This window comes from Natrix helvetica (assembly GCF_964273705.1).
Source record: "Natrix helvetica genome assembly, chromosome: 2".
In the NCBI taxonomy this organism is placed as follows: domain Eukaryota; kingdom Metazoa; phylum Chordata; class Lepidosauria; order Squamata; family Natricidae; genus Natrix; species Natrix helvetica.
This window is the reverse complement of record NC_138552.1, coordinates 238789023-238815580: the sequence shown is the minus strand read 5'-3', so window position 1 is coordinate 238815580 and position 26558 is coordinate 238789023. Positions and strand designations below refer to the sequence as shown.

The 26558-nt window shown below is 38.4% G+C and overlaps 2 protein-coding genes across 3 annotated transcripts in view; both read right to left on the bottom strand.

Moving 5' to 3' along the window:
• The window catches only part of LIN9 (lin-9 DREAM MuvB core complex component), a 39092-nt gene extending 26342 nt beyond the window's left edge, over positions 1-12750 (bottom strand). Inside the window, exons 1-3 of one of the 2 annotated variants that reach the window (XM_081944493.1) lie at positions 12628-12750; positions 8118-8150; positions 1690-1784 (exon numbers count right to left, since the gene is read on the bottom strand). In XM_081944493.1, the coding sequence (XP_081800619.1) occupies positions 1690-1784; positions 8118-8150; positions 12628-12706 (207 nt within the window). In that variant the 5' untranslated portion in view covers positions 12707-12750. The remainder of the gene's footprint in view (positions 1-1689; positions 1785-8117; positions 8151-12627) is intronic. The other variant, XM_081944492.1, reaches the window with a different exon arrangement.
• Positions 12751-18151: 5401 nt separating this feature from the next.
• PARP1 (poly(ADP-ribose) polymerase 1) overlaps positions 18152-26558 on the bottom strand; it is a 46681-nt gene continuing 38274 nt past the window's right edge. The window contains exons 19-23 of the mRNA XM_081944219.1: positions 24908-25060; positions 21279-21406; positions 20964-21025; positions 19469-19583; positions 18152-18618 (exon numbers count right to left, since the gene is read on the bottom strand). Coding sequence (XP_081800345.1) covers positions 18534-18618; positions 19469-19583; positions 20964-21025; positions 21279-21406; positions 24908-25060 — 543 coding nt within the window. The 3' untranslated portion in view covers positions 18152-18533. The remainder of the gene's footprint in view (positions 18619-19468; positions 19584-20963; positions 21026-21278; positions 21407-24907; positions 25061-26558) is intronic.

The following is a 26558-nucleotide window of genomic DNA, read 5'->3' as shown; positions in this document are numbered from 1 at the left end:
GACAAATGATACTATTTACAGTCACGCGGGGGGGCGCGAAATGTTTTCTTCTTCCTAGGGGGGGCATGACAGAAAATAATTGAGAAGCACTGATGTAAAGCAAGAGAGGCATAACGTGAGATCAAAGGAGAAAAGACGACATGATGTGTGAACACTGATGATCATCCAGAGATCTAATTACAAATACACGTTATCAGTTTTCTAATAATGGTCTCTGATATTCACACACGCAAATCAGTAAAAAGTTTCTTAGGGTTTGCAGGAGGCTATTGAAGAGACAACAGCTTCTCCAAAGATTATATCTTTTTGGGAATCAAGCTTCAATCTATAGTGTTGGTAAGAAGGAGAATTAAGCACATCTGTCTATCTGACATAACACCAATAGAGAAATTATCCAGAAGAAAATATTTTAGCATCAAGGAGCATTATTAGTTTTGAGACAAATACCTAAGGTCTATTGTGTTGGATACATAATTGATACCAATGTCTAATGAAAGCCCTGGACTCATGCTATTTCCATTTGAGAGAATAGCAGTTTCTCCAGTAGACCATGGATGGCAATAGAAAGAAATTAAGTAGGGTAGCTGCAGTTCCATCTATGCAATATAAACCATTTGAATCCCACTTATAATATCATTTAGACTTAGTGCTGAATAACCTGTTCTCATCAAATGGAAGGCTTTTAATCTCGAATGGCAATGTGGGATGGCAACGTAGTGGGATAGAAAATGTTGCAACACAATAAGCCATATTTAATTCAGGTGAGGCAAAACAAATTGCTACAATGTGAAAAATCTAAACAATTTGCCATATCTTTGTAGCTGAAATAGGAATGGAAAAAGGGATGCTGTTGCTTAATCCAACATTAATGCCTAACTCTGTTACAGTCAAACTTCCATGATCAATGCTGAATTCCACCCATGGACAAGGAGGTAAAATTCTTCTTCCAACACAATCCCCCACAGAATTTTCCCTTGTGTATGAAAATTAGATTGACTTCAGAACTTTGAGGTCCTGTATATGTGATGGATTAACTTCTACCTCAAAACAAAATCAGTTTGCTGTAATGGTTAAAGTACCAGCTTAGAAATTGGGAGACTGTGAGGCCTAGTCCCACTTTAGGCACAAAGTCAGTGGGGTGACCTTGAGTCAGTCACTTGCTCTTGGAAGCAGGCAATGACAAACCACTTCTGAAATCTTGCCAAGAAAATTGAAGAGACTTGTCCAGCAGTTGCCAGGAGTAAACATTGAAGACACAAAAACAAAACAAAAAAGGCAAGGAAACGATTATTCATGACACCTGAACAGGTAGACTTGGAGAGAGTTATATTAACTTCAGAATCAACTTCTGGCTTGCTTCCTGATGGGGTTTCACAAATTAGAAGAATGATTACCACAAACCTTGTTTGTAAATGTATCCTGGTACTTAGAAGCAAGATACTTTTTTAAAAAGTGTGCATAGGATTTTTCTTTGTTTTCATAAAAAATGTTAAATTTCCAGTTTTATAAATCAAGCAAAAATAATTTGTACCCTTCATATATTACAATGGAAAGTAAAAGGAAAGAAATTTATTTTTTAACTAGCTTAACTAGCTTTGTAGACTAGACCAGACAAGAACACAGTGTTTTGGAAGAATGATAGACAAAAATATATTAAATCAACCTACAAAGATAAAAATTGTTTCTTACCATTTCTACAGTAGCTCCTGCATTTTTGCCTTTCCAAATGGGTGTTTTCTGCAAAGAACTGATTTTTTCATTCCATGTATTGGATAAACTTCCCTCTATAATGAATAAGTTATATATTTTAAATATAAATCCTTTCACAAATTATACATATTCTTAATATTTAAGAGCTTTCTTTGCTCTTAAACCCAATCAATTATATTTGTATGCTTATACCTCATTTTCATTTTCAGATTAAATTACATTCCCTCTCCCCCATAAGGGAAGGGGAAATAGTATTTGCTACGCAATGATTCATCAGGGACAAACTTAATACTCCTTGGCAAAATTGGGCAGTGGCATCTGCAGGGTGTGTGCATGTGTGTGGAAAGTAAAGCAAGATTGTAATTGTGGCAATAGAAATCCTACTTCTTTTGTGTGTTGCATACATGCACAAAAGGGTGAGATTTTGATTGCCTAATTACAATCATCATTTTGACTATTTTAAGCCCTCCCCTTCACCCCCATCAGAAACTGCTGCAACTGGGCATCAACTTTGTATAAACATTGATTTTAATTCACAAAGTTAGAACTTATTAGCAAGAAATGCTGTGTGTAGCATAGTGTACTGATGTAAATTATCTTGATTTGATTTTTTTGCACCTCAAAAACCTGGCATTTTAATGGGTATGTAGACTTTCTATATTCACTGTATATTGAGAAAGAAAGTATATTAAACTGCAAAGAAAGTACTGTGGTTATAGATAATAAGAAATTATTAAGATTGAAAGAGGCAAAAAAAGTGCAAAGTAATTTTGATGGAAATAAAAAGTTGTTTTGGAATTGCATGAAGAGAGACGAATAAGGAGTCTCTAGCACTCCATAAAATGATGAAATGGCGTAGGATGAAACTGAAATGAGGAATGCTGCTGTGAGTATTTTAAACATTTATATGGGAATAATAGTGACATATTGAAGAGTGGAATGCAAACAAATGCTATAAATGTTAGCGTTGAAGAAAAAAATGACAAAGAAGTAATGGTGAATGGATGTAGGAGTGTTGAATATGGTAAAGCTAGGTGCTGATGATGTACTAGAGAATTAAATTTAGATGCTTAAGGAGTGACTGTGAATTATTTAATGTGTATGTAAAGACTGCATCTGTGCCTGACAATTGATAGAATGCGGTTACTGTTTCCTATAGAAAGAGAAAGGTAGCAAGAATGAATAAAAATTCTGTACAAGTAATTCTTAAGACCACAATTGAGCCCAAATTTTCTGTGGTTAAGTGAAACATTTGTTAAGTGAGTCTTGCCTCATTTTATGACCTTTTTTGCCACAGTTGTTGAATAAATCACTGCAGTTGTTAAGTTAGTAACATGGTTGTTAAGTGAAACTGGTTTCTTCATTGACTTTGCTTGTCAGAAGGTGGCAAAAGGCCCCAGAACAACTGCAACTGTCATAAATATGAGTCAGTTGCCAACAGGCTGAATTTTGATCATGAGACTATGGGAAGGCTGCAACAGTCCAAAGGTCATGTGAAAAATGGTCATAAGTCACTTTTTCAGTGCCATTGTAGTTTTGGATGGTCACTAAACGAATTGTTGTAAGTCAAGGACTACTTATACTGTAGATGGACTATTTAAATTAAATGGATCTAGGAGGTTTCGGCAGAATTCTGATTGAAAGGGAATGTTAGATGATAATGAACAGAATCTGGGAAGTGCACTGTTGCTTTCTGTTTGGCAGGAGATGTACAGACTTGATTTGTTCTTCCTCAGATTATTAACACCATATACAATACTTATATACTTGTTGATTCATAGGAAGTGTATGATAAAATGAATAACTACTTGAATTTTTGTGTGAATATGGACTTGGATGTTAATTACTGAATGCACTAAGAATGTTATATGATAGAAATAGAGTGCATATGAAAATTGAATGCTTAATAAATGGCTCAACATTGGATTGGATGTCTCATGTTTAGTCATGCTTAATGTAAATTATGAATGTATATGGAATATTTGTATTGAAATTAGAAATCTAGATAATGCTGAATTGTTGGTCAAGAACTCAAATGATTGTAGCATAAATAGCAATAGAACTTAATACGCTGGACCTTGTCTTTGTCTCTGGCCAATGGACGAGTGATCTGGGAATAGGGGATCTAGCTATTATTCCCCTGTCATGGTCGGATCACTCACTTCTCCGGCTTGACTTCCCTGGTGCTACCCCCCACCGCGAGGAGGCGGAACCGGAAGGCATTAGATGGTTCCGCCCCAAGCGCATGATGGAACCAGATAGGTTCCAGACGGAGCTTGGGCCACCTCCTGTGGATCTGACCCGCCCTCGAGTAGAGGACCTGGTAGACGCATGGAACAGTGCGACTGCCGGGGCCCTAGACCGGGTGGCGCCTTTGCGGCCTCTCCTGCGGCGACGAACCACCCTGGCCCCTTGGTTTACTGAGGAGCTAAGGGTGATGAAACGCCACAAGAGACGCCTAGAGAGTCGTTGGAGATCCTCCCGTTCCGAATTTGACCGAGCACAGGCACGAGCCTATTTGAGGACGTACCTTGTGGCACTAAGAGCGGCCAAACGTCAATATTGTGCCGCTCTTATTGCGTCCGCAGATAACCGCCCTGCCGCCCTGTTTCGGGTGACCCGTTCCCTCTTGTTTGAGAGACCGCGGGAAGCCCCTTTACAGGGCAGAGCAGAGGAGTTTGGGAAATATCTACAGGACAAAGTCGCTCAAATCCGGATGGGATGGGCCCCTTTCAGTGGTCCAGTAGAGACGCCCGTGGCGAGTCTTGAGGGACCGCTTTGGGAGGAGTTTGACTCGGTTGCCATCGAGGATTTGGACAGGTTGCGTGGACGTCTGCGACCCACCACATGTTTATTGGACCCGTGTCCCTCCTGGCTTGTACTGGCATCCTGGGAGGTTACGCGCGACTGGCTCCTGGGCCTAGTGAACGCCTCGCTGGGTGAGGGATCTTTACCGGCTGCCTTGAAAGAGGCGGTGGTGAGGCCCCTGCTCAAGAAGCCTTCCCTGGACCCAACGGACCTAGCCAATTATCGTCCTGTCTCCAACCTTCCTTTCTTAGCGAAGGTTGTAGAGAATGTGGTGGTACAGCAGTTCCCACGTCACCTGGAGGAAAATGATTATCTAGACCCGCGCCAGTCCGGCTTCCGACCCGGGCACAGCACGGAGACGGCCTTGGTCGCATTGGTTGATGATCTCTGGAGGGCCAGAGATAGGGGTTGCTCCTCTATCCTGGTCCTATTAGATCTCTCGGCGGCGTTCAATACCATCGACCATGGTATCCTGTTGCATCGGCTAGAGGGGCTGGGAGTCAGGGGCACCGTTTTACGGTGGTTTGGCTCCTACCTCTCTGACCGGACGCAACGTGTGTTGGCAGGGGAGCAGAGTTCGACCCGGAGGTCACTCACATGTGGAGTGCCACAGGGATCGGTGCTCTCGCCTCTCCTGTTCAACACATACATGAAACCGCTGGGCGAGATCATCCGTGGCTTTGGGGTGGGATATCATCTGTATGCTGATGATACTCAGCTATACATTTCCACCCCGAACCACCCCAATGAGGCCGTCGAAATGATGTCCCGGTGTTTGGAGGCCGTACGGGTCTGGATGGATGGCAACCGACTAAAACTCAACCCTTCCAAGACGGAGTGGCTGTGGCTTCCGGCCTCCCGGTTCAACCAGGTGCTTCCATCTCTGGCCATTGGGGGCGTGCAACTAGCCCCCATGGAACAGGTGCGCAATTTGGGCGTCCTCCTAGATGCCCGGCTGTCCATGGATGACCATGTAACAGCCGTGGCTAGGGGGGCGTTCCATCAGGTCCGCCTGATGTGCCAATTGCGCCCCTTATTGGACCGGGATGCCCTACGCACAGTCACCCATGCGCTAGTGACGTCTCGCCTGGACTACTGCAATGCTCTCTACATGGGGCTTCCCTTGAGATGCACTCGGAGACTACAGTTGGTCCAGAACGCGGCCGCGCGGGTGATTATGGGGAGGTCTAGATACTCCCCTGTAACACCTCTCCTGCGCGAGCTGCACTGGCTTCCTGTGGTCTACCGAGTGCGTTTCAAGGTTTTGATTATGATCTTTAAAGCGCTTCATGGCAGAGGACCTAGTTACATGCAGGATCGCATCCTGCCCCACACATCCCTACGACCAATTCGCTCACACAGAGAGGGACTTCTCCGGGTGCCGTCCGCCAAACAGTGTCGGGGGGCGACATCCAGGAGCAGAGCCTTCTCTGTGATGGGCCCAGCCCTGTGGAATGACCTCCCCCGTGACATCAGGATTATTTCCGATCTCCGCTCCTTCCGTGTACAGTTGAAGACCCACCTCTTTCAATCATCCGGCCTGGCTCAACCGTAATCTTCTCATATTCCTCCTGACTGTCTTTTTTAAATTTTAAATTTTTATTGTATATTGGATTTTTTATTTGTTAATGGTTTTAATTTGTCTTAATGTTTTAATCTATTACCTCCTCCGTGCATGTATGTCTTTTGTATATATGTATGTTTATATATGTCTTGGTGTATGCCACCCCGAGTCCTGCCCGGAAAGGGAGCGGCTAATAAATCCAAATTTATTATTATTTATTATTAATATTTAAATACCACTTCATAGTGCTTTACAGAACTCTAGCAGTATTAGATTGTAAGATGTAAAAAATCAATTATAGTCATATAATTTTTATAATTTATCAAAAGCCATGTAGAGAGAAAGAGTATTTTGCATGTTTTACATAAATGTTGAAAACAATATAAGATTATGCATTTTGCTTTTGTGAAACATGGATGGAAAATGTTTACAATATAGAAATGTTGGTAGAATGGTTTGAGTAGTATATAGTCTGTTGCAAAGAATAAATGTTTGTTGAAAGAAGTGAAAACAGCTATGTATTTTAGCTGTGTACTTTATTATATAGGAATTTGGTATGCTAGAAGAAATATAAAAGTTGAATGCAATGAGAATGAAATATTTAAGATACTAAATAGTATTAAGAATGAAGAGTGGATTGAATACAAAACTGAGTAATCAACATACAAGAAGCATGCTGAGATGGTTTGAACAAACAGAATAAAAGGAATGGGTCATAAAATATACTAAATATGACTTAATGGGTCGTAAGAAAAAAAAAGACCCAGAAAATCAACTGGAGGATTTTCTTTTCTTACCTCATACCTTGTGTTTCTTTGGCTTACTTTTTTAGGACTTGGCATAATATTGCTTACCCCAAAAAGGAAGAGAGTGGTGTATGTGTGTGAAAATGTTTTCTCTTTCCAATCTGACAGGAAATTCTGAGCATTTTAGGGGAAAAATAGTTTTCATTTGAAAATGGTGAACTACAGTACTTTTTAAAGTACAGTTAAAATGTTACACTTGATTTTTAATGCAGAATATAAAAAAAATTGAATTAAAATTTCAAACTTCTTAGATACAATATTCAAACAAAAACTAATTTTGATATGTTATTTAAATGGACCCCGAATTCCCCATTTCATGCCTATGAAAGTAAAATTGGAACTTCTCAATTTATTTATCTTCCTGATCTTCCCATTCCCATTTCTATAAAGGAAAACTATCTATAAATGTATTGTAGAATAAATACATATTTCATATTTTTTATTTCTTGCATAATTAAAATTTTCATTCTGGAAAGTTTTGTGGATTAACTTAATCTTTGTTTCTTTCACTCAATTTTATTTGCCTTGTTTTATGGTTTACTGGCTGTTTTCACAGAACTATTGGGTATTTATCTTCTTTTTTTTTTTTAAAAGAATTTTATTGGTTTTTTAAACTGGGTATTTATCTTCTTGATTGCTGGATATTTAATTAGAAAGTAGTATATACAAAAATAAAATAGAATAAAGTTGAGTACAGCATAATAAATCCAAGTACATTACACACATGCTTATAGACACACATGCACATATTCAGGTTTTCCACAAATGCCATCCTCTGTAGATACCTTCCAGCTGATCTAATGTCATCTGAAGTTAAACCTTTGATTTGATTCCATAAATATAAACACTTGATTCCATAGTTATATATAGTCACTTTATGCATATTTATCCTACAGCTTGTGTTCTCTCTCTCTCACCTAATTGGGCCCAATCTTGCTTTGTACAAAGTGCTGCCACAAATGAGTAGATAGCATACAAGAAGTTCATACAACTTAAATCATGACTTGCTGTTGGTTTACTACGATGCATAATAAACCCAGGCACTTCACTTGCAAATTATGGTTTTATAATTGATGTTATGTGAACAAAGCGAACAAACTATGATTAAAAATTCTGCAGCATGTGCAATGTATAAATTCAGTCCTAACATAATACTCGTTAAACAAGAATTTTTGTAAGATTTAACCTTCATTAATACTATGTATGAAGAAATAATCTGGTTGTCCTACCTTTCAAACTAACCAAGGCTTTTGCTGATGAACCTGAAATAAATAACAAAACTCAATAAAGTCATATTATTTCTAACAATAAAGTTATTAGCCTTGCTTCATTTACACCTGACAGACTTAAGATCTCAGTCTTTAAATCCATAAGTTGATAACAGGTTCAAAGACATATTATTCCAGATGGATCCAATCCAAGCCTTTCAAGTAGGCTAGCACTGAAGTTGGCATTGCTAATTCATCCATTTATTCCAATTTAAACCTTCTGCTTAGTCAGCATGGCACAGCAAGATTAAGGATGAAATGGTAGATTTGCTGTTCCACTTTTCTGTACTCCACTATTAATATTTTGACTTCATATTTTTGTGTTAAAAAAGAAAGCATTTAAGCCATTTCTACTTTATAGATGTAAACCGATTTCAAAACTTTTACAAACTCATACAATGAAACATAACTATGGAAAACTACAGTTTTGCATAAGGAGAGATTTTTTAATAAAAAAAATATTTTTATGTTGCAAAAAAAGCATGTATTAGAGATTATAGCTATAATATTCAAAACAAAATTAAAATGTAAAACAAAATACCAGAAGCATACTAGTATAAATTAATGTATATTAAATCAGAGTTTGATGCTATAGGGCAAGGCCTGTCTAACTGGAGGCCCGGATGCGTCATGCGCAGACCACGGCCATCCAGCTCCGCAAAGGCAAAAAATGTCACATGATGCGATTGAGTTTGACACCCATGTGGCTTTGTGCTTGCTTATTTCTCAATTTATAATAAACTGCTTACATTCAAATGGTCATACCATAAATTTTACTTCCTTCAAATCATGATCAAAGTCATACGTTCATAAAAAAACATTTATTGCAATTTCATACAAGATATAAAACAGGATGCCCACACAGGAAACTTTCAATGGTGATTAACAATGTATATTCTTTAATCAACATTACAGAAGGTGCTTTAGTCTCTCGTTTTACAATAATATTGCTATATTATTTGAGGGTGTAGGTTACATTGAAATAGTGAATCCTACAGATGGCTTATATTTTACATTAAGTAACTTTAATACTTCAAGATGAAATAATATAACCTGTAATGATTGGGTTAATATATTTATGCATCAGATCAGTTTTTTCTTTAAGAGGAGGAAACTATGAACATGCTTTTAAATTTTATTTTAACATGTCTATATTTATTTTTCAATAATTCTCCTTTGATGATGGATTATATCTTCACCAACAGTGTTTTAGCTGAATAAAGGCATTACACTATGCAGCTGAATAAATTGTAAAGAAAAATATTAGCAAAGATAAGATGTAGAAAGATGCAACAGTCTGTTGAATGAAGCCACTGTGCTATATAGTCCAGTATTCTGTCAGATGCATTCCAGAAGCTTACAAACATGGACAGTTATAATACTAAGCCTAAAATTATTCCTTCATGTGGTAAACATTAACAGAATGTTCTATAGACTAGTAAAAATTAAAAACCTATTATATTTATATTGCGAAATAAATTTGATAGCACCAATATATTATAGGTTATTTCTATCTTATAATCACCAATTCATATATTGTCATATTAAGCAAATAAGATGTTTCTCTATGTCATAAAGCAATGCAAGTTTTCTCAACAAGATTGGCTAATCATAAGATTTATTTACTCAGCAATAAAAAATTGATGAACATGTCTGTACAGTCTATAATGCTTTGCAATCCTATTTTGTCATCCAATATACTTCATTTTGACTTCCTCATAAATATGTTTCTGATTTTAGCTTAAATTGGGGAATTTAGGTAGTAGACTGTTGAAGAATTATCTAATGTTAATTTAAACTGTCTTCTCAGTATATGGGCATGTATTTATGCAGGTGATAGATAAAAAAGACTTGCTTTTTAGAATCAGAAATTCTAACCAGATGTTAGATTCTGGCTGTCAGCATCCAGATGCTCTAACAATATTGTCTGGAGCTTATGAAAGCTAAACTCAAGCAATATTTACAGAAATCTAAGGTTGTGCACCTTAGGTGGTATACTTGGAATGGCAAGAGATTACAATAATTTAGAGGTGAATAAAATTAAACCTTATTTAGAATACAATTTATTCCCCATATAGCTTTTCTAATAGATCAAGGTATACAACAAAATGTGGTAGACATGCACTCAGCATTTGGCTTAAGCAGTAAAATCAAAGGCAAATGACATAGGAAGCATAAATAATTTAGGTTTTTTTAAATTCATGGTGATTCTTCATCATGGCACACATTTATCGGTGAATTAGTTAATTGAAAGGTACACAGAAATAAAAAGTAGCAATGGTTTAATTTGCAACTTTGTAGAGAATATATATTCATAAACACATTTTCTGAATATATAATTTATACATTCTTTCAGTTACATATAGGATAACAGAAATATTTCCTAGCATTTGACATTTTCTTAACTATATTTTGAATGCCAAACATTTTTGACTATCAATTCAACATTCAAAATGATTGACAATGCCATATACTACTAATTTGTCATAAATATAATAGAGAATATTAAGTTCTGCAGTGTGTTTATATGCCTTGTCTCTTGTCCAGCTATCATATATATGCCACACAAGGAGATAGTCTGAAATCCATAAGCAAAAGTTTACTTCCCAGAATGAAATTTTCTTCTCCCTTCATTATTACATAACCTATATAGATAGTTCCAGATTCAAAGAATCTTTCAAACCTGGAATTCTTCACATTAGATTGAAGAATTAAATCTATAATTTGATTTCTTCCATATTATAAAATAAAAATGCTTGTAATAATTACATTATTATTTTAAAGCAATATGCAGTTATCCATTAAGATGGTATCTTGTGTTGTCATTTATGTCATTTCATGTCTTTCATCAATGGCCTTATTTCAATATTCACTGTGCAACATCAATATATGTTCCACACATCTTTATCAAATTCAATATTGCAAAATATTGACAGGAATATTTGATATTACCTTTTACCATTAAAAGTAATGGTTCCTTTTATTTATATATCTACATTTACAAACAAGCCAAACATCTTTACCAAATTGCTTCTAAAGTAACTCTCAAACTTTTATAAAAAGGTATCCTTCAATGAGCAATTTTCTTTCCACTTCATTGGTGGTTCAAATAGTACAGTATATCTATCCTTCTATATGAGGTACAGATTACAAAGTAATGGTTCCTTTTATTGGTTCCTTATATTGAAGTGTTTTGCAGGGGATCAAAGTTTCTTCAGCAATACTAGTAATGATGAATTCAATCTTCTCAAATTACAGTGCTGAATATAAAAAGCTTGAAGTGATGCGGATTTATATTTATGTAAGGAAGAAGTATGCCATATATTCAAGTCCCGATTTTAATTTAATTCCAAGGAAATGACTTCCTTGACTTCCAGCAAGGTCTGACTGTTGAATCTCAGGATTCTATATGAAACAAAATTAGTTCTTCAAATCTGATAGTTGTTCATTGCTGCTCTATCCCCAATTGTTCAGTCAGTACTTTCAGACAAGTGTGCCTTCCACTCTCGGTTTAAAAACATTTGATTTTGCTTCCAGTAATTTTGCCAACATACTAATTTCACCATACAGACGGGGCCACTCACCATAACACTAGCATAATTTCCCAGATATAATACACACATTGTTTAAAATATAGGATGTAGACAACTATCAAAACAGGACTAGGTGAGACTTGCTTTTCTATTTATAGACCATTAAAAGGCTTATCACCTATATAAACATTATCATTTTGGCATATACAAGATTGGCATATACAAGAGAAGAGTAAGACGTAAAACCGTACTTAATATACTTTAAAACAGTTTCCCACGAACCAGAGTAAAAGTCAGATAAATCTCTCCAAGCATATAGGAGGTTATCGTCATGACAACTACTAGAAGGATGCTCACAGCAAGACAAATACCATCCTTACTTTATTTACGGCGTGAAACTGTACTCGCTCTCCCTGCCTACCCCGGAGAGGCGTAATGCCACTCGCTGCCCTACACACAACGCTTCCCTGCCCGATTTGAAAAAACATGCGTTCTTCCCTGCCAAGGACGGACCCAATCCCGGTTCCGGCCTGCTCCGAGTCTCGGGGTTCAGGGTGCGGTTCAGTCCCACCAGGAGAAGGGCAGCTTATATAATAGCGGCTTCCGGCCCTGCTCGGTTGGCCTCCCCCTCCCACGCAGCCCCCTTCCAAAAGTCGAGGGAGAGGCCGGAGGGGAGGCCCTCCGAAAACAGAGCTGGGCCAGGCACCGAGAGTGGAGATTGTGACGCCGGGCCGGCAGCTCCGGCTCCTACTACAAGAGCAGCAGCAGCAGGAGCAACAAAAGAAGTAGCAAGCGCCGGCGGAGGAGCGAGACCGGGACTGTGACTCAGGAAAGAGGGAGCGGGCGAAGGGTCCGGTAGCCAGAACCACTATTTCGGCAATGGGTGAGCAGGGAGGGCCGGCGGCGGGGCAGAGTGAGGGGCAGAGATCGCTACTCACTCTCGTCAGGCAGCTGATCCAACTCCGCCATCTTGAAGGAGCCGCGCCGCTTTTTCAAAGGCTGCCTGTCGCGGTGCATTGTGGGGGAGGAGACGGAGTCCTCTCGCTTTCGCCTGACTGGAGGGAGGCGGAGGCGGAGGCGGGACTTGCGCGAGTCGCTCGCTTCTACGAAGGCTCGGGCGGGAACGCGGCTGTCTCGTGCTGCTCTCTTCGGGCAAAAAAAGTTGTTGCAGTTTCACGACAGCTTTACTGTTATCTTTCCACAAGGCGACAGGAGACGAGTTGGGGAAAATGAAGGGCTGCATGCAGCGGCCGCATCTGGTCGATGGCTTCAGTTCGTCTGTGGGTGGCTCCATCACTGGAGGTTGGACACTTAATTTGTCCGGAATGGTATAAATCAGGTCTCTAGAAAAAGTGCAGAGAAGAGCAAACAGGATGATTAGGGGACTGGAGACTAAAACATATGATGAACGGTTACATGAACTGGGCATGGCTAGTCTACTGAAGAGAAGGACATGGGGAGACATGATAGTAGTGTTCCAATATTTGAGGGGCTGCCACAGAGAGGAGGGGGGGTCAAGCTATTTTTCAAGGCACTTGAAGGCCAGACAAGGAATAATGGATGGAAACTGAACAAGGAGAGATTCAATCTGGAAATGAGAAATTTTCTGACAGAGAGAACAATCAACCAGTGGAACAGTTTGCCTTCAGAAGTTGTGGGAGCTTCATCACCTGAGAATTTCAAGAAGAAATTGGACTGCCATTTGTCAGAAATGGTGTAAGGTCTCCCTCCTGGTTGGACTACTTAGTTGACCTGCAAAGTTCTTTCCAACTCTGTTAATCTGTAATCAGGTCTCCTGCTCAGGCAGGGGGTTGGTCTAGAAGACCTCCAAGGCCTCTTCCAACTCCGTATTCTGGACAGCAGATTGTACAGGTTGTCCTTGACTTATAATAGTTTGTTTAGTGACTGTTCAATGTTACAATGGCACTAAAAAGTGACCGGTTTTCATGCTTCTGACCTTTGCAGCATCGCCATGGTGACGTGATCAAAATTCAGATGCTTGGCAACTGACTCATATTTATGACAGTTGCAGTGTCCTGTCATCATGTGGTCAACCTTCTGATGAGCAGAATCAATGGGGAAGCTGGATTCATGTTACTTAACAATTGCAACCAATCACTTAACAATTGTGGCAAGAAAGGTTGTAAAATGGGGCAAAACTCACTTAACAAATGTCTCACTTAGCAACAGAAATTTTGGGCTCAATTGTTGTAAGTTGAGAACTACCTGTATTTACAATTACTGTTTGTTCTGCTTACACAAAGGGTTCTCAGTGGGGTATTACTCTTGGGCAAATACAGAGCAATACCATGGCATCAACTTAGTAATAATTTCTTAATATTTAATGTTCTACTCAAGTGAACTGAGCAGTAGCAATGGTGTCTTATTACAACTTTTTTTTGCAAAGATGTCATAAATACATAATGGCCCCATTTGACAAAGAATTGGCCTACAATACCTTTGAACGGTAACTCCTGTATATAGACCACCAGAATTTGGCTTAATGTTTATTTCGGCCCTCAATGTTGCTACCGTAGATATGGCACAGGCCTAACTAGCAATAAAAATCTGGATTTTGCATGATTTTTATAAGTGATTTTTAGATGAGATCTGGCCATCAGATTAAACATCACTACAGATTGAAAAATAAAAATCACAGACTTTATCATTTCAATTATTGCCATGTGCAAAAACAGATGTAGGTTATTATGTCACATTAATTCATATATTACACATACCCCTCTGGGTTAGATGATGTAACCTGGCACTGGCTATTGACAAGATATAATATCATCTGGGAAAGATCTGGGATATGTGTGAGCTTATTGATTCCAAGAAAGTAGTCGGGGTTCTAGGATATGTAAGCTCCACAATCTGTTGATTACATTCCTATTCCATTTGGCTAGTGAAAGCTGCCAGCATGAGAGGATGCTGGATGCAGATGGTGGTTAATATGACCTTATGAGATGCCACCTGCCTTGAAGGGAACAATTTTGTGCCCTCTCCTCAATCACTCATCCTGGTTGTTTTAATTACCTCCCCCCCTAACTTCCCCTTAGGAGAGATTGATGAAGTGATAGAGCAAGTAAAGAAGACATTGTGAGAAACAGATTATCTCAATTCTTTTCTTTCTAGTTTCAGGCCTGGTTATAGGATTAAGACTGCATTGATTATTTTGGTTGACCTGGGAGTGAGATATAGCAGTGGGAGTATAATGCTTTTGATCCTGCTTGATTTCTCGACAGCCTTCACTACTACTGACCATAATATCCTTGTTCCAGTTCCAGTTAGTGAAGGGTAGAGGTCAAGCTCTCAGGCTCTGTAATGTAGGGTGCATTGGGGGTCTCTTCTCTGCTGTTCAACATCTACATGAAGCTACTGGTGGAAATCATCCCTTGGAAGGAGTTGCATTTCTGCATTTCTGCAACATGGGGTTTTTCCTGGATTCATGGCTCCTTCAGGAGCAGATAAAGATGTGGTCAACAGAACATGCACAGCTTCACTTTGTGCCAGTTACAGCTATTCCTGAACTAGGAATTATTGTTGAGAAATCACTCTATCCTTGTTTACCTCAAGCTTGCTGTATAAGAGGCTGCCATCCATGCTGTCCTCTATAAATGAAAATGTCTTTAGTTATCTTTCCTACATTTTAGAATCATACATTGATTTAAAATTATTTAACACTTGTTTTATAGGATAGGATATATAGAGACATTATTTTTTTTGTGGTGTAATATGGGTATCATGAATTCTGATAATTCAGAGCTACTGATAGCAATGCAGATTCTCATTATTGAAGCTAGATTAACTATGGATTTTGCATGAAGTTGCTTGAGATTACCATTCGGCAAATGCAGCATGAAGCTGATTCTCTCTCCAAAAGGAGTGCTGATTTTTTATGTTGTAACATGTATTACCTTCTGACCACAGACAACCCTTTTTTGCCATTAAGCTATAAAAAGCAGATTTATCCTCCCACTCATATCTACCACAAGGACTGTTGACAAGAATCTGTTATTTTAAATAAAAAAAATCTTGAAGAGAAAAATATGCTGCGTTGAGCTTGTGGAGCAGTCAAGATATAAATTTAATAATTAATAATTCCTATGGTCTTTTCTGTCAGCATTACCAGAAGTAACTTGCCGTCATCTGGAACTTAAAGATCCCCTTGTCTAGAAAACTTCATTTTACTAATTCGTGTCAAAATTCCTAGCTATGCCAGCTGCTGAGGTGTAACTGCATAGGTATATATCCACAAACAATTTGAAATAAAAAAGCAAGTATAGCTACAAAGTGAATTCTTCTTTTCAAGAGCAATAAAATGTAACCACCCAGCCATGTCAAAATAGCACTGTGATCTTCAAGAACTCCCCCCTCCAAAGTTACATACCAATTACCCTTTTAAAGTATATGTATGATAATGTATGAGCAATCTAAGATTCTGGAATCTTTGCTTTATAACTTGTATAGATAGCTGAGTGTTGATCACTATATATGTACTTCTCTTCCTATTAGGTCTTCTGTCTTCACAGTCATGTGAAGTAACAAAATTAAAGTACATATGCTACCAGAATAAATCATGTGAGAAGAAAAAATACTTTCTTATATGATTTACAAGTTTGTTCTTAGAGCAGAAATGTTAGGACCTAATTAATCTATTAAAATACACAACCGCTTGTGCTTTGAAGTCTTTGTTACATAATGATATTGATCTTTTATTTTTATCTTAAAGTCTCTATAGAAGTCTCTGGAAATTCAAGTTAGTTAAAACTTTCACATGTTGACAGCTACTAGTGCTGTTTGCCAAAAGCAGCACTTTTCTTGCCAGGATACTCAGTTCATTTCTATTCAGATCGTTACAAGATACCAGCTACAGTTGTTGAGCCACAAAAATGGAAAACAGCAAGGTGTTACTGTCTTCTAATGAATTAAAATGATGCCTGTGCATTCATTATGTGGCTGGATGGGAAAAAGTGATTTGGCAAATAAGTATCAGCTTCTTCAGTGATATCGTTTGTCTGCCATTCACTCTTGATTGGCCATTATGCAGTTAAGAAGTATACTTCCTTGGAGAGTTCGGGATGCAAAGCCATAGTCGTCCAGTTCTCTGTGTTATAAAACTTCAAGATAAAATTGTGCCCAAAGACTGGAAGCAACCAAAACATAATTCCCCCAGAGATAAGATTGGACTGCACATTGCTCTTCTCCAAGATCTTGAAGATATGGTTTTGTCAGTGAGCTTGGGGACCCCATTTGGAATGAATCATGTGGCTTGGTTGATTCTGTTGCCTACCTGGGGTAGGATGATTGTGAATTTTTAATATTCACAATCTTGGGCCGTTATATTAATTTGTTTTATAAATAAAAAGGCCCAATTATTATTCTGGAGTTTGTTCGATATTGCAGTTGTATGATCTGTAAGCAACATGCAACCCACCAATGCCAGAGATGTCACTCAATGTTAGTGTGTAAAGCAGTGCAGATTTTGGACAGTCCTTTAAAAGTGCTGTCTGGCAACTTGCCATCATCTCCATGTCATTCATTCATTACACTGGTGCATTAATTGTTAGTGCATCTATTGCTGTTGTACCATTTGTATTTCCCTTCCCTTCGTTAACATTTTTGATCCAACTACATTGTTCCTCTCACCTAGTTTCTGGGGTACAGTATTTGTTAAGTTACTTCCCAGATTTTCCAGACCAGCTGTTTCTCTGTCCCATATTTCTTTCTGCTTGTTGATGGTAGAGTAGGTGTCCTACTCCCATGATGCAGCATGCAAAGTACTCGTTTTTAAATAAATATTGCAATATAGAAGCAGATTGCTATGGTAAGTTGTGGGTGTAGAAATGAAAGTTATTTCTTCCTTCTTTTCAACAAGTCTGCTAAAGATAGCGGGAAAGGAAGGTGGTGCACATATGTAAGAATGAAAGGCATCTGTGAGTACATGAGGGGGATATGCATATTAGGGTTTTGCATCCTTCAAAAATAAGTTGAAAGAAATGCTTCAAAGCTCATGCAAACAACCACACCTATCATTCATAAAACAACAACCGCACCTATCATTCATAAAACAGCTCTTCTAGTTTAGGCTTCTGCACAAGTTTGAAAGCATGGCAGAGTTAAAGTTAATGTGTTAGCGATACATCTTTTTTCAGGCTTACACAAAACCTGCCATAAGCCATTATTTTAATAAATGGTAGAGAGGTGCTATGCTTGTGCTAGGTTTGTAGCACTTTTTTTGAAGCATGTAGATTTCACATTTGCCTGAGTGCACTCATTTCCCAGCGTGCATCACAAGAGCAGAGTGGATGGCAACTCCAAAAGGATTGTTCTTTCTACACACAATCATCTAATAAAGTTGTTGACTGAGCAACAGGTTAGGATAGGACAAACATTACACTTGACTTCTAACCTTAAAACCTTATACAGAAGTACTGTATTTTGCCTACAAGGAAACATTAGTAAGAAAGTAGCTTTTATTTTTACTTCAAAATAAACACATTAACATTTATTCAGAATACAAATTAAGGAAGATTTGAAAAACAAGAAAAAAGTATGTAAACAATTCTACATTTATCTTCCCTGTCTTTTTACTAAAAGTTTAATTCAAGGATTATTGACTTCCCCTTCCTTTTTGGGGAGTGGGGGTTACTCTTAGTTAAAGATGTACAGTATGTTCAAACTAGAATAAGCCAAGAGGGGGGAGGAGAAGAAAGGGGGGGGGGAAAGCACAAATACAAAATTGCTCATAGCATTTTTCATCTAATCTTGCATATTTATCAAAAAAATAAAATAAAGGAGGGGCTCAAAAACATTTGTATTATTAATTCCAAGAAGCTGATCTTCACCAGAGTGTTGTTGTTTTATAGTTGAACTTTAATTTCAGCAGATACTTCAGTTTCACCTGAGCAATATCGTAGACAATGTATCTGAAGAAAGTAATGAATGAAGGAAAAAAGAAAGAAATTTTTGCTGTGCTCTTTTGCATTGCAAAATAAAACAGGAAGATATAATGATCATCCACCAAGCCCTCTCAGATTTCTAAAATGACTCAAGATTAGTGAGAATTCTAGGATTTTAGCCCCATACTCCTGAAAGGTAGCATAGTGACAGATCAGTGGCACGACAGTCTTAGAAAGGTACTTGTTAAAGTTCTTGATACTGTATTTTAAACCAAAGTATGGTATCTGGATTACCACTAAACGTAATTCAATATAGCATGCTGCAGAAGTCAACCTGAGAGTACTAAAATATGAGAACATCAAAAATTCCTCTCCTCCAGAGCCAAAATCAGCCCTCTCCTGTCCTCCAGTTACCACTTGAGAAGCATGGAGTATACCCAAATCCAGAACTCGCTTAGTGAGCCCCTATGCCACTTAACTGAAGGCAACTATTAGAGAGAACAGTATTAATTTCATTTGACTGAGTGATCTATGGCATCACTATTTTATCATGTTTCTATAGTTTTCATTGCTGTTAGATATAAAATACTTATATCTTAAGAGAGAATTTTAGGAATAAAGGGCACGCAAATACATGGATAATTAAATAAAAAGTACATGTTTTAAAACTCCAGCAAAGCCTATACTTTCCCAGCGTCTTCTAATTGTCAAGGACATTTATCCCAGAACTGCAGAGATAACTTACTGTTCATACTGATGCTAAAAAGTCCAAATTCATTAAGGCTAACAGTATTCACCTGGCTAGAAGCAACCACTTTTCAGGTATCCCCAATGGCTATTTACAGTATATTCTGTTCTAATATTGATCAAAGGATACTCATTATACATAAGACAAGTATTGCTAATTCCAGATGGAATTCCTTTTCCCAAAGGGACATCTGCACCATCAAGAGAAGCAGTGGCTGTGGGATCTGGGGCTGTTTTGCCCAAACCTAAATAGGAAACAAAAAATGACTGTAATTAAATCTAATGCATTCACATGTATATTGAAAAACTGGAACCTAACTGATCTGAATTATAAAATCAGTTAATATAGCATGCAAAAGAATTATGGGGATCGAATAAGTTCCCTCAATGTTTGGGTATTTAAGTTTAGAAATAGGTGACAAATAGAGATATATCATACATTTATATAAAATTATTCATAAGGAAGTATGAGCAGATTTTCCCTCTCCTATAGCCAACATTAGAACTTAAGGGCCATCAAGTGAAGATAAAATGGTGACTTTAAGGTGTGATAAAATATCACATGGCTAAACTATGGAATTTGTTGCCATCAAATACTGATGGTGACAAATGTAGGCAGTTTTAAAGAAGGCTTGTACACAGAGGATTAAGGTTCACTGGTAACTTTCTCAATAGTATCATACTATCTTTAGTATCAAAACTAGTGTTTTTAAAAAATGCAGAGTTAGGAAACAGTGCTATCAGCCTCACCTCCTGCTTATGAACTGCACAGAGGTATTTGGTCAACAACTTTACAGTATGTTGGACTGCGGTTATAAGTAAGGCTCTTAAAATATATTTAAATGCCTTGGAAAAAGCTCTATAGTTTTTCTCACAATGCTGACAATTTTGAAATCTAATCAATTCAGCCAATATATCCAAACCTTTGTTACTAAAATTCTGTCTGCACTTAAATAAATAAATCATGTATGAATTGAAAAGATTTCCATCTGTCCCTTTTCCCAGCTTGGTGACTTGCAAATGAGTTGGGACTGTAAGCTCCCGTCTTCTTCAATCTGACAGCAGAAGGACCTCAGATTGGGAAAAGAAACCTTGTACATTTGGAGAGGAACTATTCAGTTATAATGCAAACTGCTGGGTGTAGATCAGTTTTAAGATTATCATCATTTAGTACAAGCTAGGACGAATTAGGGGAAAGAAATATTTTTAAATGGACAGTGCAATTATACCTACATTTTTTTAAAAAAGTATTTTTGCAAACTAGGGGACTTGCTTCTTTAGCAAGATTAGTATAGCAATCTTAATAATGAAATTCTATTATTTATTCAAATCTAGCCTTGCCTTGGATCAACTTGTGTTTCTTTTTTTGTCTAAAATATGTAGCATCCATGCTATATATAAACTCTGATATATTAATACTATTTTTCAATTTCAGTCATCTCATCAGTTTGATTTCAGCTGAAATTATTCATTGAATGACTTTTGAAGGGTGATGGTGGTATCTTAATATTGCATTAATCTGATTAATAGAGATTATTGAACAGTAAAGCATAAAAAAAGTGGGCCAAGTCAGGCAGTCTTGGATACAACATAAAAATCGCTCATCATTTCTAGAAGGCACTTACCTTTGACACTGTGTTTGCCCTTTGGCAGCTTGGTTATATGGGAAGCATTTTTCAATTCAAACCTATCAAACAGAGAGGACCACCATTTAGGATACAATATTTCACAAAATTAAAAAATTGCCTCCTCCTTTATGAATATTTTGTTTTCAGTAAAACTAAAGGACTTGTTGCTTTAGAATAAGACATTTCAATACAAATTCCTATAGCTTCTCATCTGCTGTGAGACACAGAAAGAACATTTTTGTTCAGAATAAATACATTTTCAAATCTAAATTGATACTCTACATGCTATCACTCTAAAAAGGTATCACTCACATGTTTCCAAGAGCAACTTCTCCCAGCAAGAGTAAGCCAACAGGATCCACTTGAGAGGTGTGACAGTAGTTGGCACTTTTGGACACCATATCAGCGAAGTAGATACCTTTGCCAAACATATAGCCAGTCTAAAAAAAGTTAAAAAAATATGCTAAGCTTCCCAAAAGTCATCTGATTAGGAAGTCCAATGGGGATTGCAACTCCCTGTCTAGATAAAATTTTAGCTCTAAATATATGCCTATTATATAAAACGACAAAAAGAAACATTTTCCCCTGATCTCTGGATGTTTTTCCCCCCTTGGGAAAAAAATGGTTCTTTGATACATATTTATATTGGAGAGCAAGATATTTTTACCCTTTCAGATTAAAACAGATAGCAATTCTGTATTTTATTTAATTTAATTTTAATTTAATTTTTAATTTAATTAGCACTTCTAGACCGCCCCCTCTCCCAAAGGAACTCGGGGCGGTGTACAGTCCATATCAAAAACATCATACATAATAACAATTAAAAATTATTAAATGGATAAATACATAAATAAGAGGAGGATAAAATAGACAGAACTGTAATTGCTAAATAAATAATTTAAAATATACAAAATTTAAAACCCCCGTGTCCTATAAAATTAAATCCCCTAAAAAACCAGTAGGAAATATATATGCCAGGAGGTAGACGTTAAGAATTATGCCAGACCAGCCAGTCGGAACAGGTGTGTCTTCAGTTTCTGCCGGAAGGAGCGGAAGTCAGTGGTGGTTCTAATATCGGGGGGGAGGTCATTCCAGAGGGTTGGGCCCATCACAGAGAAGGCCCTACTCCTTGGTGTCGCCCGTTGGCATTGCCTAGTGGACGGCACCAGGAGAAGCCCCTCCCTGTGAGAGCGAATTGGCCGCAGGGATGTATGTGGGAGGATGCGATCCCGCAGGTAACTAGGCCCTATGCCATGGAGCGCTTTAAAGATGGTGGTCAAAACCTTGAAAGGCACCCGAAAGACCACAGGTAGCCAGTGCAGCTCGCGCAGGAGCGGTGTTACGTGGGAGTACCTAGTACTCCCCATGACTGCCCGCGCGGCTGCGTTCTGGACTAGCTGCAGTCTTCGTGCGCATCCCAAGGGAAGCCCCATGTAGAGAGCATTACAGTAGTCCAGGCGAGACGTCACCAGTGCATGAGTGACCGTGCGTAGGGCATCCCGGTCCAGAAGGGGGCGCAATTGGCGCACCAGGCGGACCTGGTGGAACGCCCCCCTAGCCACGGCTGCCACATGGTCGTCCATTGACAGCCGGGCATCTAGGAGGACGCCCAAATTGCGCGCCCGTTCCACAGGGGGCAGTTGTTCGCCCCCTATGGCCAGCGTTGGAGTCAGCTGATTGAACCGAGGTGCCGGTAGCCACAGCCACTCAGTCTTGGAGGGGTTGAGTTTGAGTCTGTTGTCCCCCATCCAGACCCCGACGGCTTCCAAACACCGGGACATCACTTCGACAGCCTCGCTGGGGTGATTTGGGGTTGAAACGTACAGCTGAGTATCATCAGCGTACAGATGGTATTCAACCCCAAAACCACGGATGATCTCTCCCAGCGGCTTCACATGTGTTGAACAGGAGGGGCGAGAGGACTGACCCCTGTGGCACCCCACAAGTGAGTGACCTCAGGGTCGACCTCTGCCCCCGTCAACACACATTGCGACCGGTCGGAGAGGTAGGAGCCGAACCACCGTAAAACGGTGCCTCCGACTCCCATCCCCTCCAGCCGGCGCAATAGGATACCATGGTCGATGGTATCAAAAGCCGCTGAGAGGTCTAATAGGACCAGGATAGAGGAACAACCTCTATCTCTGGCCCTCCAGAGATCATCAACCAGCGCGACCAAGGCTGTCTCTGTGCTGTGCCCGGGTCGGAAGCCGGACTGGCGTGGGTCTAGATATTCGGATTCGTCAAGGTGTCATGGAAATTTATTTATTTACTTCCACCTTTAGTTCTGAGCTTGCATCTTAATATTCTAGTTTAAATAAACTGTATTTCTACTATGTATGATTAGACTGAATAAAATAATTTGTCAGAATTATTCTCTAATTGCTCAGAGGTGGCGAGATGACCTTTACACTGTCTGCAATTCTACAAAAAATGATTACCGTATTTATCGGCGTATAACACGCACCTTCATTTTAAGGGAAATTTCAGGAAAAAAATTTAAATTTCAAATAAAGAACTTTGAAGCAAAATAAGGGTAGCTCAGAACTTTTTTTTATTAATATTATTACCACTTATAAGGTAAATAATGTAAAAGGACAGTAAAAGCAACTGTTTTAACAAAGAAACTTGGATATTCTGTTTTTACAAAAGTTTACTCAGAAATCGCTATCTGGGAAACCAAGAAACTCTTCATCTTCACTGCTATCTTCAAAATCGCAATGAACACTGCTGCTTTCACTGCTACTATCTTCATAAATCAGCTCATCTTCTTCACCATCCGAAGCTCATACCTCTTCATGAATCTTTGGCACCATGATGCTGTTCCTTTGAAATCATGTATTTGCAACTCTTTGCTGATTTTCACTGCTTGAATAATGATCATTTTTGTTGATAAAGCAATACCAGCTTTTCTATGATTAAGTACAAATTCCTTCACCTGTTCTTCTAATTTTGGCCATTTAGCAATACCGCTGCGAAAATTGCATTTTGTTTTTGATAATGTCTTGAGTTTTTCTTCCATTTTTCGCCACTCTCGTATTGTGCATTCTGTTGGTGGCTCTCCAAAATGCCTTGCTGCAGCCCTATTTCCATGTTGCTTGGCGTATTCCACAACCTTCAACTTGAAAGCAGCTTTATATGCTCCACGCTTTTGTTTTAAATCCATTAGGGATACCAGTAGTAGGGAAATACCGTAAGTACGGTTATGAATGCAGTTTTTTTCAGCGTCAGAGTGTCAGGATGAGTCACACTGCAGTGGTATACCTGACGGGTACAAGTTCTCCTGCCTCAGACAGCAAACTCTCGCGAGTCTGCAAACTCTCGCAGTGCAGAGCGTTACCGTGGTTACGCTCCGACGGCCGCGAGAATTAGACGTGAGGAAGGCGCGGGTTGCCTGGGCTTGCTGTTGCCTACTGATTGCCGTTACTCACACTCCACACGCTGCTACTGATCCACTCGCTGCTGTGCAGTATGTACATTTTATCGGCGGTGTATATGGTGTATACAGTACTTGTTAATACTGTAAAAACATGGCTTCTTAACATTATATCGGCGTATAACACGCATACATCATTTGCCCCCTATTTTTCAGGGGGGGAAAGTGCGTGCTATACGCCGATAAATACGGTAATCATTTTTACAATGATTAATCTAGATGTATGGAACAACATGTAGAATTATGATAAGTGTAATTTCCCTCTATGTCCTCTCCATTGAGAGAATTGAATAAACTCAAGCTAACTGAAATGGAAATCCCATCCCCCAAACTGCAAGATTATTAGGATAGAACATATTGTAAATTCTTTTAAGAATCATATGCCTCAGATTGCTGAATTTTAACTCCCAGTAACTCTTATGCTATTGTTGACTGAAGCCTGCTGGAAGCTGAGAGTTCTGCATCTGGAATGTCACTAACTGCATTAGAAAATTAGCGTATTACAAACCACTGGGGCTTCAGGTGGAGCTATTCGGAGACCCTGTGACAAGATACCAGCAAAATTGGTAGTGCGAGAACCATGCCAGAGCAACTGGCGATTGTGTAAGTCCCGGAATGGTTCATAACGTTGATATTCTCCATCACGTTCAATCTTGAAAATCTGGAAGAGATGGAGAAAAAGATATGATGACTGATAAAGCAGAGTATACTGAAAAATAATTCAATATGTAAAAAACCACCCTGAATTCTTAGGTACTGTATATTCTTTCATTTTTGTAAAGCTAGTCCCTGAGAAGTCTCATAGTAACATAAACTATGCATCAAACTTAAATCTAGATACTTCATTTAATAAAATGAATACCTTTTATTGAAAAAGCAATGTACGGAATGCCATATTAAAACTGATTCAAAAAGATACTTAGGAGTGTTAGGGATGCAAATGTGACATTTCCCTGTAGCTCTTTAAAGCAGCTGTGTTTCTTTTTCTAGATGGATTATCCTATAAAAAGATAGCTTACAAAAGCTATATTCATGACTTGTGTGATCTAAAGCACCCTTTTAGAACATAATTTGAAATATCTACAACTATAAGAAAATTTAGCCATTTTTCTAAAACATCTTAAAACCAGGTTAGTTTTGAAGGCTTTGAATATAATATAAAAAAAATCTGACTATAAGTAAAAGAAGTGGTTGCTTATTGAACTTTTTAAAAATTAGAGGCACCAGAAAGAACTTTTAAGGATGTAATCATCCTTGTTGACTTTTATTACTTCACATTTGTTCGTCACTATTTTAGAATCGATTTTTGTGAAGACAGACGTAGATGCTACATTGGTAATCTGTAACTGGATTTCTCCACATAATTCTCTTAAATTAGGCATGCCATACTTTCTTATACAGTCTGCCCAACTTATATCACCCTCTGTAGGCAGCCATTTTAATAAGGTAATTATGTTGAGAAATCGAACAATACATCTATCACCTATTCCCTTGTGGATTTTTGTGAGTGTACAAACAGAGCATGCCCTTCCCATTTCTTGCAATTGCATCCTATAATGTATGAGATTGCCAGTGAAGGTTACCTGGAAGCCGCTACTGGTATTCTGAGCACAATTCAAAATCCTAACCACTATTTTTAAAGTCCTACATGGCCTGGTCACTAGGATTCTTGCTTCAAATGGAAAAAAAAATCTATCTACTGCAAGCATCTGAAGAGAAGGCATTGTAACACTGTTCAAGCACATGTGAATATACATACCCTGTAGGTGCAGGGGAAGTAGGCTGTTGGAACTGCTTTATATGGAAGTTGAGGAAAGGCATATCTATGTGATACACATGCAATTTGTGTTTTTCCAAATGCAAAATTTGGCATTAATACACAAAAACCTCTTGGCTTATGGAACGAAAAACAGGAGGGACAAAGACCATCGCCCAGTATAGCTTTACACAAACTACATTATCTTTAGCCAAAAGATCAGGGTGGCCTCTGCAACCATCCTTTATTGCCTAAGCACAAATTATTCTGCTGTGCTGTACTTCCAATGGTTTAGAATTAAGATAGTGAACTCTAATGAAATATCCAAATTGATCATGTTTCAGTACTTCAAAACATGATTTTAAGTTTTGCTTAATGTGGGTGCCGATTAGAGTATCATCAT